Consider the following 14836-nt stretch of genomic DNA (forward strand, 5'->3'; position numbering starts at 1 on the left):
AGTCATATTATCCACCTCTGATATGATGGAGGTTTCTCCCTGACCACAGCTACATGGAAACAGTCTGGAAAACCTGCAATCAGATTTGACTTTCTTTGCACATTTTATTAATTTGTTTAATTGTTCAGTAATGTTTTTTGTAAATGAATTCTTAATTTTAAAGCCTAATGTATGAGTTTCCCTACCATTGAATAGGTGTGGTGGGTCACCTGCCATAACAAGCTGCTAACACTAAAATAATTTCATCAGTCTGGGTTTCAGTGGAGAGTTTTGTCTCATGATGGACTAAATGCTGTTTCAGAGGCTTTTCCACCCTGACAAGGAATACATTTTCTCTCTATAAAGCTAGTACAGAGTAAAGCCAGTGTAATTCCATATTCATGAGCTCTAGGTGCCTATTGGTTGAGCTCTAGGTAGCGCTACAGGCTCACACTGTGACTGACCACAAGAGCACTTTAAAGGGCTTTGGTCAACACATAAGACACTAACACTGCCTGTTATCAAGCCTCTCCTCCAAAGTGCTGAATAAACTGTATCATCTGTACGTGTCACATCTAGGTGCTGCTTTCATTTGGTTGCATCACACTGTTCATTTCAAAACATTCATATCTTTATCAGGAATGACTCTGTTTTGTCTATTTTTAGTATGGGCAGATCAGTGTGAAACACCACCAGATGGAATTTTTGTTCATTTAAAAAAACACTATCTCAGTTAAATCTGTTGTGCATGACATGCCTGATGCCAGGCTACGCAATGGATATTGTTCTTGCAAACTACAAACTAGTACAAGATCAAATTATTCCCAGTCTGAAATGAAATACTTAACCTCTTTTCAAGTTCAAACAAAATTGGTCATTGGTTGTTGTTATGCTCAGGTTTTGTGCATGTTTCTCTTTCATAAGTAATGAAGGAATGAAGAGTGCGCTTATTTTGCCGTACTGATTGTCTGATGTCTACAATTACATTTTGACTAGTCAGAATGATAATTCAAAATATCTATAAATACATTTGACTTGTCAGAATGATAATTCAAGATATCTATAAATACATTTGACTTGTCAGAATGATAATTCAAGAGATCTATAAACACATTTTGACTAGTCAGAATGATAATTCAAGATATCTCCAATATAGGATCTGTCTAGTCAACATTCCTTTCAAGATATCCATAACTTGTTTGTAGATATCTTAAAAGGACTCTTGACTAGTAAGAACTTCAATTTGAGCTATCTTCACTTTAGTTTTGACTAGTCATAACTCCAGTTCAACATATCTACAGTTGTATTCTGACTAGTCATGTCTTAGTTTCTACTACGATCTAACCCTTCCCAAGTAATCAATATAATCTAATCTCTCAAGTATGCAGTGGATTTACCTGGAGGAAAACTGTTGTGATCCTCAGTGTGTAGCACATGGAAGTATAATATTATGTAGCCACACACACACACACACACACACACACACACACACACACACATAGCCTACACACACACACACACACACACACTGCATTTGTGTATTATACATACAAGATAAATAACCCATAAAACAATATACATAATATACATAACAAATAACTTACTCTTATACTACTATTACTATTATTACTACTGCTACTACTACTGCTACTGCTACTACTATTACTACTGTGACTACTACTGCTACTGCTACTACTAGTCTCCGACTGCTACTACTACTACCACTACTACTACTGCTACTGCTGCTACTACTACACTCGTGTGGTCAACAAAGCGGCTGGTGTCACGGAAAATACTGTCCCCTGCTTTGATGGTGCGCCTGCAAACCTTGCCGTGTACAGTGGGGGAAGTGTTAACGATGACCCACAGTTCCTTCTGATTGGCGAGTCCCTGATCAGACTTGTTGAAGTTCCCAATGGCATAACTTACTGTCTATCTGGTGCCAAAATTCTGGACATAGTTGAACCGATTCCAGCTCTCACTGACCTCCACCCGACTGCCCACATCATTATTGTCCATGTTGGTACGAACGACATCTGGCTCAAGCAGTCAATCGAGATCCAGCAGGACTTAGAGACTGGGAAAGTTCTGTATTTTATCTGGCCCCATTCTAGATTTGGCTATTTCAGACCACTACTGTGTTTTCTTTGAAATGTCTGTCTGTACCAGCACTAAGAGGGATGCTAGGACAATCACTAGGCGCTATCTTAAAGATGATTCCACTGCAACTTTTACAAATCTTGTACGCTCTCTGCCTCCTCTCACTGCTGAATCCTGCGATATTTTTGTTGAGAAATTCAACTCCAGGTTAACTGATTGTATTAATTCCATTGCACCTCTAAAAACTAAGACCATCTCTGACAGGGTGAAAGCCCCTTGGAGAAACATTACTGCTACTACTGCTACTACTACTTCTACTGCTACTGCTACTGCTACTGCTACTGCTACTACCAACATCCAAAAACATAATTTATAAAGTGCTTAACAAACAGGTAATAAAAATAAATGTAGCAGAAATAACAACAGCAACTGAGTGAGGAAAATCAAATCGGATAAAATGACTGAATTCAGCATAAACATTTTTTACTTGCATGGAGCTCTATTTTATTGCAGCGCTATCAGTTATGAAGCAACATATGGGTCCATATCACTATTAAATCATTAAATAATGACTGACTGGGTACTGTGTCCACAATGCTCTCATTCTCCCATTGACTGTCAATGGAGCAACCTAAACAAAGGAGGCTGGAGAGGCTGCAATGTCTTAATGCAACAGCAGAGGGTGCTGTTGTCTATGTTGTTATCCATCTCTTTCCCTGTGGAATATTATAGTGAATGTGTATTTATCTCTATTTGTCTCAGTTGCTTTATTGACATGATAAGACATAAATGACATAAATGGCAGCTTCAATAGAATACTGTTAATATCAATTGAAGCCATTTATCCTTATAAGGTGAAATTGAACAAATAATGTATGAAACAATTGAAACATCAATAACAGATATTTTTACCATGGACACGACAGGATAAAAAATTATTATATTATTATAAGGAATATCACCGAATTCAGCAATCGATTTTGTATTTTGGTGCACGGCATTCAGTTCTCTGTTTAATAGTTCATGTTAAAAAATATTGATTACACTGCCCTAGATCATAAGAATATGAATTTCATGAATAATTCAATAGGCTGCAGGTTCTGAAACCGAACTCTGACCCCCTGAAAAGTTTAGGGGTCACTTCAGAGACCCAATTTGTGAAAGCAGTATGGTGCTCTCTGTTGAAAACACTACTGCCTCTATTTATGTCTCTATTTATGTCACTGCTCAGATATGTTCTGATTCAGATTGATTGACTGAGCTGAGTAATGTTTGTGAGGTAAAGTGAGGTAAAAGAAAAAAAAAGTGTATGTTTTTTACAGTCTACGGTTGAGATACAACGCATTAGGAAAGTTGCACAACGCTTATTTTAAAATTTACAAGTCAAACTTTTCAAGACTAATGTATGTAAAGTGAGTCAAAATGTATGTGCATTAGGATGTCACATGCTTCTTAGGTGTGTGTGTGTGTGTGTGTGTGTGTGTGCATGTGTGTGTGTGTGTGTGTGTGTGGTACACCACTCGCCACCTCCATGTGAGCAAAATTACTCTGTCACACACTGATGATAGAGAGAGAGAGAGAGAGGGAGAGAGAGAGAGAGAGAGAAAGAGACATAGAGAGAGAGAGAGAGAGAGAGAGAGAGAGAGAGAGATGGCTGGACACTGACATGCGGTCCTAGTATTAGCTTTTGACTATGGCTGGTGTTAGATTTAGCAACTATATGATACTATTACCCAATCTCTCTCCCTCTCTCTCTCTCTCTCTCTCTCTCTCTCTCTCTCTCTCTCTCTCTCTCTCTCTCTCTCTCTCTCTCTCTCTCTCTCTCACTCGCTCTCTCAATTCAATTCAATTCAATTCAAAGGGGTTTCATTGGCATGGGAAACATACGTTTACATTGCCAAAGCAAGTATGAAATAAAAACAAAAAATATACGTGCAATTAAAGATATACTAGAATAAAGAAATGCGTAAACAGAGCTGTGTAACATTGCAACATTGCAATCAAATATAGAAATAATCTCTCTCTCTCTCTCTCTCTCTCTCTCTCTCTCTCACACACACACACACACACACACACAGGATGTTCAGTGCATATAGGGTTATGGTTATGCTCATGTTTTAGGCTATATGAAATAAGTGTAACATTCTCATAAACATAACAACAGCTGAAGGATGCAACTGTGTGTGTACGTGTGTGTGTGTGTGTGTGTGTGTGTGTGTTTGTTTTGTCTTCTCAGCCCAACAGAAAATCACCATAACATTCCTTATAGTGTGTCTATGGTACCCAGTAATGAGTTTATAGTGAAACTCCTATAGTATCACTATAATATTCCTATAGTCCTTGTAGGTCTATGATATACTCAAAAGTAAGTTTATAGGGACTTAATTGTACTTTATGGTATTTTCTATCTCATCAATATTCCTATAGGATATTCGTATAGTTTATAGTTTTGCTGTCAAATTTGCAGCATCCTTCTAAAATGTATCATAGGATTCCTATAGTTCTTCTGTCTATTTGTATCTCTATGTGTTTATTTCCACACCTCGTGACTTCTTTCTCACCAAATCAAGCTTAAAAAGACGGAGGAGTGATGGAAACTTTCCACCTCAATTTCTCCCCCATATGAAGACAAACGCAACAGCTACGTCACCTTCTCCCAAAGGTGGCGACAACGTCACACATGCTGCCTTCAAGGTCCCGTCGGAATATTCAGCTCCGGCAATGTTTGTCCTACACAGGGAAGACATTATGAGTAATTGAATGGAAAAGTTGAGTTGAAACTACTGAATGTTATATTGCTGCTGATAACACTGATGTTTATTGGTTTTGTTTAATTATTACTAGTCATCTGTTAATAATGTTACCCCAATTATTGCTTTGGTAACATAGGTTTCTTTTATGTCATGGCAATAATGCATATTTGCATTGAACTGAATTGACTTGTCAGACATTCACCGGCGTTTGGTTGGAAAAAATGACAAAATACACCAATAAAATGAACAAAAGTAATTTTATTATTGGCTGTTTTATTTTAAAAATCAAGCGGCACTGAGCTACTTTGTGCTGCAGCAGAATGAAGAGGAGAAAACACATCAGGCATGTAATTGATGTTTTAATTAACTTATTATGAGTGATAACCAAGTTGAACAAAGAATGAAAATAGAAACATAGATACTAATTATTTAGATAGCCAATGGCAAGCAATAACATAATAATAAAAGTGGAGCAATGACTGAATATTATTACTTGGTCAGTGTGATGAATTATTAGATTTAAGGACTGACAACATATTATTTTTTGTTGAATGTGATCAATTATTACCTCCGCCAAAGAGGTTATGTTTTCGGTGCCGTTTGTTTGTTTGTTTGTTTGTTTGTCTGTCTGTTTGTCTGTTAGCAGGATTACGGAAAAACTACTGGCCCGATTTTCATGAAACTTCGTGGAAGGGTGTAGCATGGGCCAAGGAAGAACCCATTAAATTTTGGAGCGGATCCGGATCCGACTCACGAACAAGCAATAATAGCACGAACCTTGGCGGAGGTCTGCGCTCTCCGAGTGCCCTTCTAGTTAGTCATAGGACACCAAAGTATCAGTTTAGAGGGAACATTAGTTCTGATGTGACTTTGGTTTTTTTTTTAGATATGGCTTCCAAACGAAGTTATAGTGATTTTTATCTGGTAATGCTAAAAAATACAAAATCAAAGGCTAAAGTATAACACCTTGCCATATCCAATTAACACGTGCATGTTCAGTGTTCGTGTGCGCTAAAGTCACATTCCGATATTTCCGACAGCATTTGAAGGCAGCAGGAGGCAGGAGGGAGAGAGAGGTAGAGAGTGAACGACAGAGGCAGAAAGAGAGAGAGGAGGGGAGAGATAGCAAGGAAGCTAGCGCCAACAATTTGAGCCTGTGTACCAGCGACTAAACGCTCTTTTGCGACATTGACGCTCTACAGTTAAAAGGAGACTGAAGCGTTCTCTGTAACGATGTGACCCCATTGTCACCTCGTCGACTGTAAAATGATTGAAATATGCCGTTTGCTAGCTAGGTTAACGTTAAGACAAAAAGGGCATCTCTCTTGTCTTTGACCGAGCCAACCCAGCCGTAATCTCCGGATGAGAGTCACTGTTTAGCGGATCACCTCGGCAAAATCTCCCGCTGCTGAATTTGTATTAGCAAACCGGTCATTCGTCCAGTTTTTTGGGCGATATTTGGTCTTGATAACAGTCAAACCCGGCGAGGGAAAGCCACCGAAACCGCCAAGATGAAATTCACGGAGCATCTCTCGGCTCACATCACCCCGGAGTGGAGAAAACAGTACATTCAGTATGAGGTAAGTTAATGTTACATTTAACCTGGACTGTGCTAGCCACTAGCTAGCTGACTGGCTAACTAGTCAGCTAACGACCGGAGCTAGCGGTCTAGCCACAGCTCAACACCAGTTATCCCTGTTTATAACCATTTTGAACATCAGTTGTAGATGATGTACTTGTCATTTTTGCTCGCTTCGTTGAAAAAGCAGAAAGGGGACGGGTGAGCTGATGTTATGCCTGCAGAGGAAGCAGTGCCAGCTAGCCAATGTTAGCTAGCAAACTAGCCAAACCAGATTTGTTTTGTTGCCTTACAGATCAACATCTCAGTCACCTTAAGCTATACGGAGCTCGCTACCTAAACCGGCTAACCTAGCCGTAACCGTCTGTCCTCGCTAGCTGCTTGGAATGTGTTTTGGAGACAAGGCATTTGGCTGAGTCATCATTTATTGAGCTAATCTTGATTCCTGTTAACCCCTCTGTCTGCCCTCAACTGCTGACCAAGCTGTTCCTGGTGTTTTAACATCAGGGTTGATGGGGTCAGTGGGTACGAATGGGTGACAGAGAGGTGTTGACAGCACAACCTGCAACCTTTGATACATCGATGCTATTAAAGCATGCAATTTAACCCTGCTATCTTATAAAGCATTTCATTCTTATGTAGGACTGACAGTTGCATACTTTTCCAAGAATGCCATTGCAGGTATGCTTGCCTGCATCTTTTTGCCTTGGTATTCAGAGCATACTCTCCCATCAGTCAAATTGTCATTGTGATACAGGCTACAGGATGCTGGGATCTCGGTGTACCCATCTCCACTCTGCAGTATAAAGACCAGTTCCACTCCCACTATGCTGCTGATCCATGAAACCATGAATGTCCCCATATCGGTCATATTTAAAGCCATGTGTGTAGCCTATAATTGCTCTTTAGGGCTGGGACAAAGCTAGTCTGCTTTCCTGGCAAATGAATTACCATTAATTATCACATGTTGGGTGTTCCAGAGGCATTATTAGCTGTTACACAATCAATTGGCACAGTGAGCTAAGGCAGGCCTTCGTGTTAAAAAAAATGACACCAGCACCAAGTTCAATGTCCAATCCCAATTCTGGAGGTATGAACTGTATGTAGATGTCCATGCATTTAATTGAGCTATAAAGTTAGTGTGCCAGTTATGACTGATATGGTGTGTGTATGCATGTTGCTACTATTTCATATGTCAGTATGCACATTAGTTGTGCTGTGAACTCTCTTTCTCTATCTCTCTCTCTCTCTCTCTCTCTCTCTCTCTCTCTCTCTCTCTCTCTCTCTCTCTCTCTCTCTCTTGTCCCTGCACTGAGCAGCAGTACCTGCATTGTTAGGTGACGGTAGTTGCAGTATTCTCATAAGTCATCGCCTATGCTCTGCACAGTCACATACTGGTCCGGCACAGTGCGACTGCAGCACAGCCGTCGTCGGTGTCATTGAGCCACCGAAGCTCCTCACCGTGCCGAAGCCTTTCCTGAAAGTTGTGACATTAAGGAGGTCTGGACCTATTTTAAGCCTCCGGTGACTCAGTTTTTACATATCGCTGGCGTTTTTATTTATGTAGACGTTCATTTATTCATGCATTTGTTTTGTTTTATGCCAAGCAGTGTGAACCAGAGTTCTGCCTTTCTGGCCCGAACTCCCAAATGATCAGTCATCGCCTCTGCGCCTCTGACACACTGTTTTAGTTCTGTGTTCCTTGCAGCAGAGTCACATTAAGCTTTGGGCTAAAGGTCTTGTCCTGCTGTTGGAAGTGCAGTCTGTTCAGCAGCTTCAGCACTCGCTTGTAAACAAATATTACTTAGCCTATTACTTAGTTAGTGCCAGGATATGTTAAAGTAATATATGGAGAGTTAGGGTTTCAATTTAGACAATACATTGGCATTAACATCATATATAACAACATTACTTAATGCAGTTTATTGTGCATTTGATATGAACGCATCTTTGTTAATGTCACTGTTCATGCTTAATTCATGTTAGTAAACACATTAGTTAACATTAACAAACATGTACAACAACATGAGTTAATGCAGCTGTTAATGTGGATTTAACATTAACAAATTTATGTTATTTGTGTTTAATTCATGTTCAGAGTGACTCTGAAATGCAGACAAATTAGCCAGTAGGGTTTGGTGATTGGATGAATACATTGGGGATCAGGGGTGGAAATTCCCTTGCCAAGTTTTTTTGCCGATTTAGATGACCTTGATCTTTGCTAATTTAAAAGCCTTGCGCAAGACACTCAAATGGGGAAGCAGATGCAGGGACAAAAATGATCCTCATGTTGATTTATGTATTTGCAGACGGAGCCGTCCTCAGGGTGTGCTGGTTTTGTGGTGCTGCTTCCTATTGAGAATGCACCGCAATGTCTTCAGTTTGAACTTGTTTATGTTTTTTTTCTTGCCTGCAATTACTTGTGCTGTAATTTAAATTGTAAAAAGGGCCTTTACATTTAAAAGCTACGTTTGAACTCAAATTATCACATCCACGCTGCACGCACTGTGCGTGACCCGGTGTGTGTGATTTTCTGTTGCTCATTTCCGCGACCGTGCCGAACGGACTCCCATGTTGTTTTCGTGCGCTTGGAGTTGTAGGACGTAGTCCAGATGTAGCTTGTTGTTCCACCCAGCTGTAAATCTGGCGCCAGGCCCAGGTGGTTTTAGGCCTGTGAAGCCCAGACAAGACTCAGGCCTGTGATGTTTTCAGACCCATGCTGACCAGGGCTGTTCCACGCTTGTCATGTTTTCTCATGGCAGCTGTGTTTGGGTCAGACACGTAGCAGGACAGTTAGACACACAGAGACGTACCACGATGCTGGGATGTGTGCTGAACCAGAGACTGCCAGCTTCTCTAATTTCATGATGGCCAAGCATGGTTAACACCTGTCATGTTGTTGTGATTGTGTATCCTTATTGTAAAGTTGTGAAAACCAATAAACTATAAGCTTTCCTAAAATGAAAAGGTTAAAAATGTAGCGTATGAGAGGCCTCTGTGCATTGAATATGGTTATGGAAAAGTCTTTTATTTGCAAAAATGTGTGAGATATCATGATTTCTTACTGGACAATAGAACAGACTGGCTGGTTTGTTGACTGAATGATAAAATTAGTTCTTTTTTTAACTTGACATTTTCCTAGCATGACTTCAAGACAGGAACTATGAGAATATGCTTGACAGTTATCTGTATTAAAAACAGCCAGCAGACTCACTGACTGCCTGAAAAACTTAGATGACTAACTGGCCGTAGCAGTCAAAGTCAAGGACATTTTAGTTTTTTTTTATTAAAAGTAGAGAGCAGGGTGTGGAGGGACAGAAACGCTAGAGAGGAACCAGACATAAAAGGGGAGGGGCGAGTGTCAAGAAAGAAGCAAAGAGACAGAGAAAGGGGAAGGGGAGAGCAGGGAGGTAGATAGAGGGAGCCCTAGGGTGCCGGGGTGGGACAGAGCATTGGCACGTTCGTTCATGGGAAGTGAGTTTGCTGATGGTGGCTGGTTTCAGCTGGAGTGACGAACAGAGAAACAGACAGAAAAATAAGGGCGAATCAACAATTCTCTGCTTGCATTTGAACAGCTCCCATCCGCAGGCATGTTGTGCAGGCCATCCCATTCAGTTAAAATCTATTGAGCATGCAAAATGACATGAGTACAGCTACCTGCTGGCCAGTGTTTCCCCCAGAGTTGTATTCTTGTCAGGGTGGAAAAGCCTCTGAAACAGCATTTAGACTATCATGGGACACTAAAACTCTCCATGGAAACCCAGACTAATGGAATAGTTTCAGATGGGTGAGCAGCTCCTGAAGGCAGGGTGACCCACCACACCTATTCTGCGGTCGGGGATACTCTGTCATGGGCTACTGACCCAGCACTGTTATGGTTCTTGGTGTCATTATAAATGAGCCATGGCAGCACAAGAGATGTGGATGAGGAGCGTGACATGGACCTAATTAAACTGCTGTACTTCTTTTTCTTCATTTTTCATATTTAGACCTATGGGATTATTTAAAAGAGTTATAGCCCATTTACTACCGTAAATGTTAATAGGTTATACTATAACCTATTGTGAAGTTCACTGCAACAGAACTTTGTAAAACTCAATTTTGTCTCTAGCAGCCCTTGCATAATGTCAGTCGATAAAGGAAGTTTGTCATTACATGGTAATGGACGCGGATGTCATGTTTAATTCAATGTGCTCTATAATACGATCTTGATCAGCTCCTCTATGGAGACGGTCGACCTGTTCCCACTGAGCTTTGAACACAACAGAACCTCCCAAGCTTCCCCCAGTACCTAGCCGTGCAAGCTAAAATCACTGCAACATGTGCCCAGTTTTAGAGGAAAATACGTTTGTTTACGCCATTATGAGGATGTTAGGAAATCTGCAGTAAAAGTGTCCATTTGTGTGTGAGGATGATTTCTCATCTTGATTTCCACATGTTTCCGTGTATTTCCTCTTTAGGTGATGAAATGTTTTCATCAGCACCCATTGCTATGGCTGTCATCTGACATGCTTTAGGCCGTTACATCATCTACGCAACAAGACAATGGGCAACACAAGGGGCATTTCTCACGTTTTTGCGTAGCAAAATGTGCAGTCCAAACATGTTACAATGTCCTGTGTTTCAGGTAGAGGAGCTTAATGCAGCTACTGCTAAATGAACAAGAAGTAGTGGTCATTTCTGGTGTAAACATATACCAACAACCACCATAGTACCCAGCTTGTAGCTAGCTACCTCAGTGTGACAGCCATCGATCAGGTTGTACTGGTTCTTGTCATTGCTAATCGCAGGTGCGATACGATGAAGGAGGCTGTCAGATTTTGACATCTGATAATATTGGAAATGCCTCTCTTTATCAAAGTTCGGCATGGGCAAAACAAGAACAATATGGGAAATTGCGGGAAATTGTTTTCTGCTCCACACGATAGTTGTGACAACAGCCATTACCATAAACTTGTAGTTTATCATCCATATGGCTACACAAGTGAATGTCCAACCAGTATGGACAATATACATATCTTGGCACATGGTTCTCCCTGCGTTTCTACTGCCTACCCCTTGGAAAGTGACTGAAAGATTGCGAGGCACCTGTAATGACAGTAAAGCACGTCCTCAGGCATTATGGCTTTTATACAACGTATATGTACGTACCGATGTGTGTTGTCTCAAAGGCTCCTCAAAATAGTGTACATAAGATTTAAAAACAGGAGAAAATAAGAAAGACCAGTAACTCGCCCCCTGGGATATAACAACCAATAAAGCACAGCTAACCATAGTATATGTTAAGGATGTCAGAACAAATTTCAATAATCCTTAAGTAAACCTGCCTTTTTTTTTTTTTTTTTTTTACATCAGATTAAACTGAACACACCACTGGCACCCTACGCCTTGGCTCCATAGACTCTAGATAGAATCTCTATTGTCTCTCTATCTGTTTAGAACGCATTGTTTGTTCATTGCGCCCTGCTTTCATGTGTCAATTTTATATAGATTATACCATTACTATTCAAATTTCAGTTGAATTTGACTCATTTCAGTCAATTCGTAGTCAGCTTTGGAACCCATCTATGACCAATCAGATCGCTAGGCCGGTTGTATAATATGATTTATTAGTCTGTTGTTCTTTCATTTGACTATGGTCAAAAGCTGAACTAAAATCCCCCAAGGCATATCCCCTACGTGTACTTCTGCAATGAGAATGCAGTGTTCTTAATTTAGCATGGGAATGTGGTATTTACTCACTGGTTCTTGTCAGGGAATACACACAAGGAAACACACACACACACACACACACGCACAGACATAAATACATGCTAACGACATGTTGAATTTTTGAAAAACATGAGTGCTTATTATCTTTCCATGCACGTGATGTTTCCACATAAGGGGCTGTTTATGTATTAAGGAAGAGATATAGATGGAAAAGCAGATACATATACAGATAGGTGGAGAGAAACAGATGCAGAGTGATGTGTTTTCATTTAGAAATGCATATATCAACCAGAATCCATAAAGTAAGCTTTCAGCTGAATCCATAATAGGGCTGCATGATACTGACAAAAATCATACTGTCATTTTTTCCCCATGAATATTGAAATTGACACAGCTCTCTCTACCTTATTAACTAGACATTTCTTTTTCCTACAAATGTTCAAAACGTGGGCCAAGGAAAAAATGAGATGTTAGTTCTTTGGATTGAGGATTTGCTCAGTTTGAATAAAATGAAAGTCTCATTTCCCTGTATGTAAAACACGCAGCCTCTTGCACTTTGGAAATTGCAGCGGTCACTATTGCGGTTTCAAGATTTTCTTTGTCGATTAATTGCGCAGCCCTAATTCATAAGTTTATACTTATAAGACCAGGCACTGTAATAACGTGCACCAGGCCACTTAGAGGCAGTCCTCCATTAGATAGACAAGGATAAAATTAGGTTTGAGTGAACAGACAGAGGCTTATTGCATTCATTAGGAGGGATAGAGAGTGTTTGTGTGCTTTTAAGATATTCTATAAAATTTCTACTTAATATGACAGTATACAGGGGAGAGTGACAGGACAGCTGGACGAGAGAGATGAAACATGGCCAACATGGCAGAAAACTAACCGGCCCTAGTGGCTGTTAGACTGCAAAATTCACCAGCCACTTAAGCTATGAGTTGGATGTTAAATCTGATGGACCTGAGTCTAGTGTGTGTGTGTACTGAAGCTTATCTCACAAAGAGTTGTGAATTTCCACTGTGTATGTTCATGTGTTATTACAAGTTATTTCAGTGCACTCCAGCACACAGAAGTGTGCATTGCAGGGTCAGAAATGAACAGGCGCTGAGGGCAAAAGAAAAAGCCCATGAAAAGGGAGAAAAAAAGCCCTTCATACTTCGGATTTCACGTTTTTGCATTTCATCCTGCTCACATTTTTCGCTGAGTTGTCATACATTCACACGTGAGCGCGACTACAGTCCGCTGTGGGCCACCAAGTGTTTTTTTTTTTTCATACTTTTATTGCAATTAATTCATAAATCAGTACAACCACAAGATGTCCAGTATATTTTCATGTCCTTGCAATTATTATTATTATTATTTTTTTCATTTTTTGTATTTTATACACCCGGTGATACACACAGAAGAAAAGAAAGAAAGAAAGAGAAAAAAAAAACAAGTAATTACATATTCATCCATATATACACATACATACATATACACACGTGCACACAAATATTTATATGTACATACATAGCTTCATACACGCATACGGATATACCTACACTCACTTATATAAATTAACTAAAAAAGTTGTTAATTATACTAACTAAAGATAACCGGGACAAACAAACGAATAAAAAAGAGTGTATGTGTGTGTGTGTCTACTCCTCCAAGATGTGTTCACTGAGTATGTCTATATGATTATTTGTTTTCCCAAGATCTGCCTCTGTCCTTTTGTAAATTCTTTTGTTAATCTGAGTTTAAGTAATTTCATAAATTAATTGATGGCCTCATATCTCATCCACTTAAACCAACGTCTTTTATACTCTGTCTCTTCATTTCTAACTCTATAAGTTATTCTCTCCATTTCTGAGATTTCCTGTATCGTTACTTTCCATCTTTGAACTGATGGACTTGAGGGTTTTAGCCAATTCCTAGTTATTTGCTTCAGGGCTGCCATTCTGAGTATTCTATAGGTACTGGTCCGTTTCCTGCATTAGCTATGGTGGTGATTTTCCAAGAATAATATATATAGGGTTGATTGTTTTTTTCATATTAAAAATACCCATAATACCCGCTATGACTAAATGCCAAAATGATTTTAAAATGGGGCAGAAAAAGAAAATGTGCGAGTGGTTTGCCTTTGTCTCACCGCATTTTCTCCAGCAGTCTGATTTCATTGATGTGTTAATTTTTGAATGTGCATTTTGGAGTAAGAAAGAATCTTGTATATAATTTCCATGCAAATTCCCTCCAATATTTAGAATTTGTTGTTTTATGAATTTCTCTGTTTTTGATTATCTTGTTATAGTTTTTAATCAGAAAGCTAATTAAAGGGTGCATTTCTTTAGTAGTTTGGTTTTTAAAAAAATTTGAAGGATAAGTCCTTACTTGCAGATATTTATAAAAATTACTTTGTGCCAAATCATAACTAGAGACTAATGACTGAAATGAGTTTACGGTATTGTTGGTCAGCATTTGTGAATATGTTTTTAATCCTTTTGATGCCCATAGTTGCAGTATGTTATCTGTTCTGTTTGGTTCAAACTGGGGATCCCATGCCATTTCTCGGAAGTATACCAGGTCGTTATTTATTTTGTGGATTCTACATATATTTTTCCAGCTTTTTAGTGTATTGTCTACCCATCTGTTTAGTCCTTTGATTTGTGGATAATCCTTTTTGTCTATATACGGTAATGTTTTTATGGATATTGATATGGATTCTTTC

At 39.5% G+C, this 14836-nt stretch overlaps 1 protein-coding gene across 1 annotated transcript in view; it reads left to right on the plus strand.

Annotated features, from left to right (window-relative positions):
* The first annotated feature begins 5994 nt into the window (after positions 1–5994).
* The window catches only part of LOC139915821 (xenotropic and polytropic retrovirus receptor 1 homolog), a 39242-nt gene continuing 30400 nt past the window's right edge, over positions 5995–14836 (plus strand). Inside the window, exon 1 of the mRNA XM_071904538.2 lies at positions 5995–6412. Within this exon, the coding sequence (XP_071760639.1) occupies positions 6344–6412 (69 nt within the window). The 5' untranslated portion in view covers positions 5995–6343. The remainder of the gene's footprint in view (positions 6413–14836) is intronic.

The sequence above is a fragment of the Centroberyx gerrardi genome, chromosome 13, assembly GCF_048128805.1.
Source record: "Centroberyx gerrardi isolate f3 chromosome 13, fCenGer3.hap1.cur.20231027, whole genome shotgun sequence".
In the NCBI taxonomy this organism is placed as follows: domain Eukaryota; kingdom Metazoa; phylum Chordata; class Actinopteri; order Beryciformes; family Berycidae; genus Centroberyx; species Centroberyx gerrardi.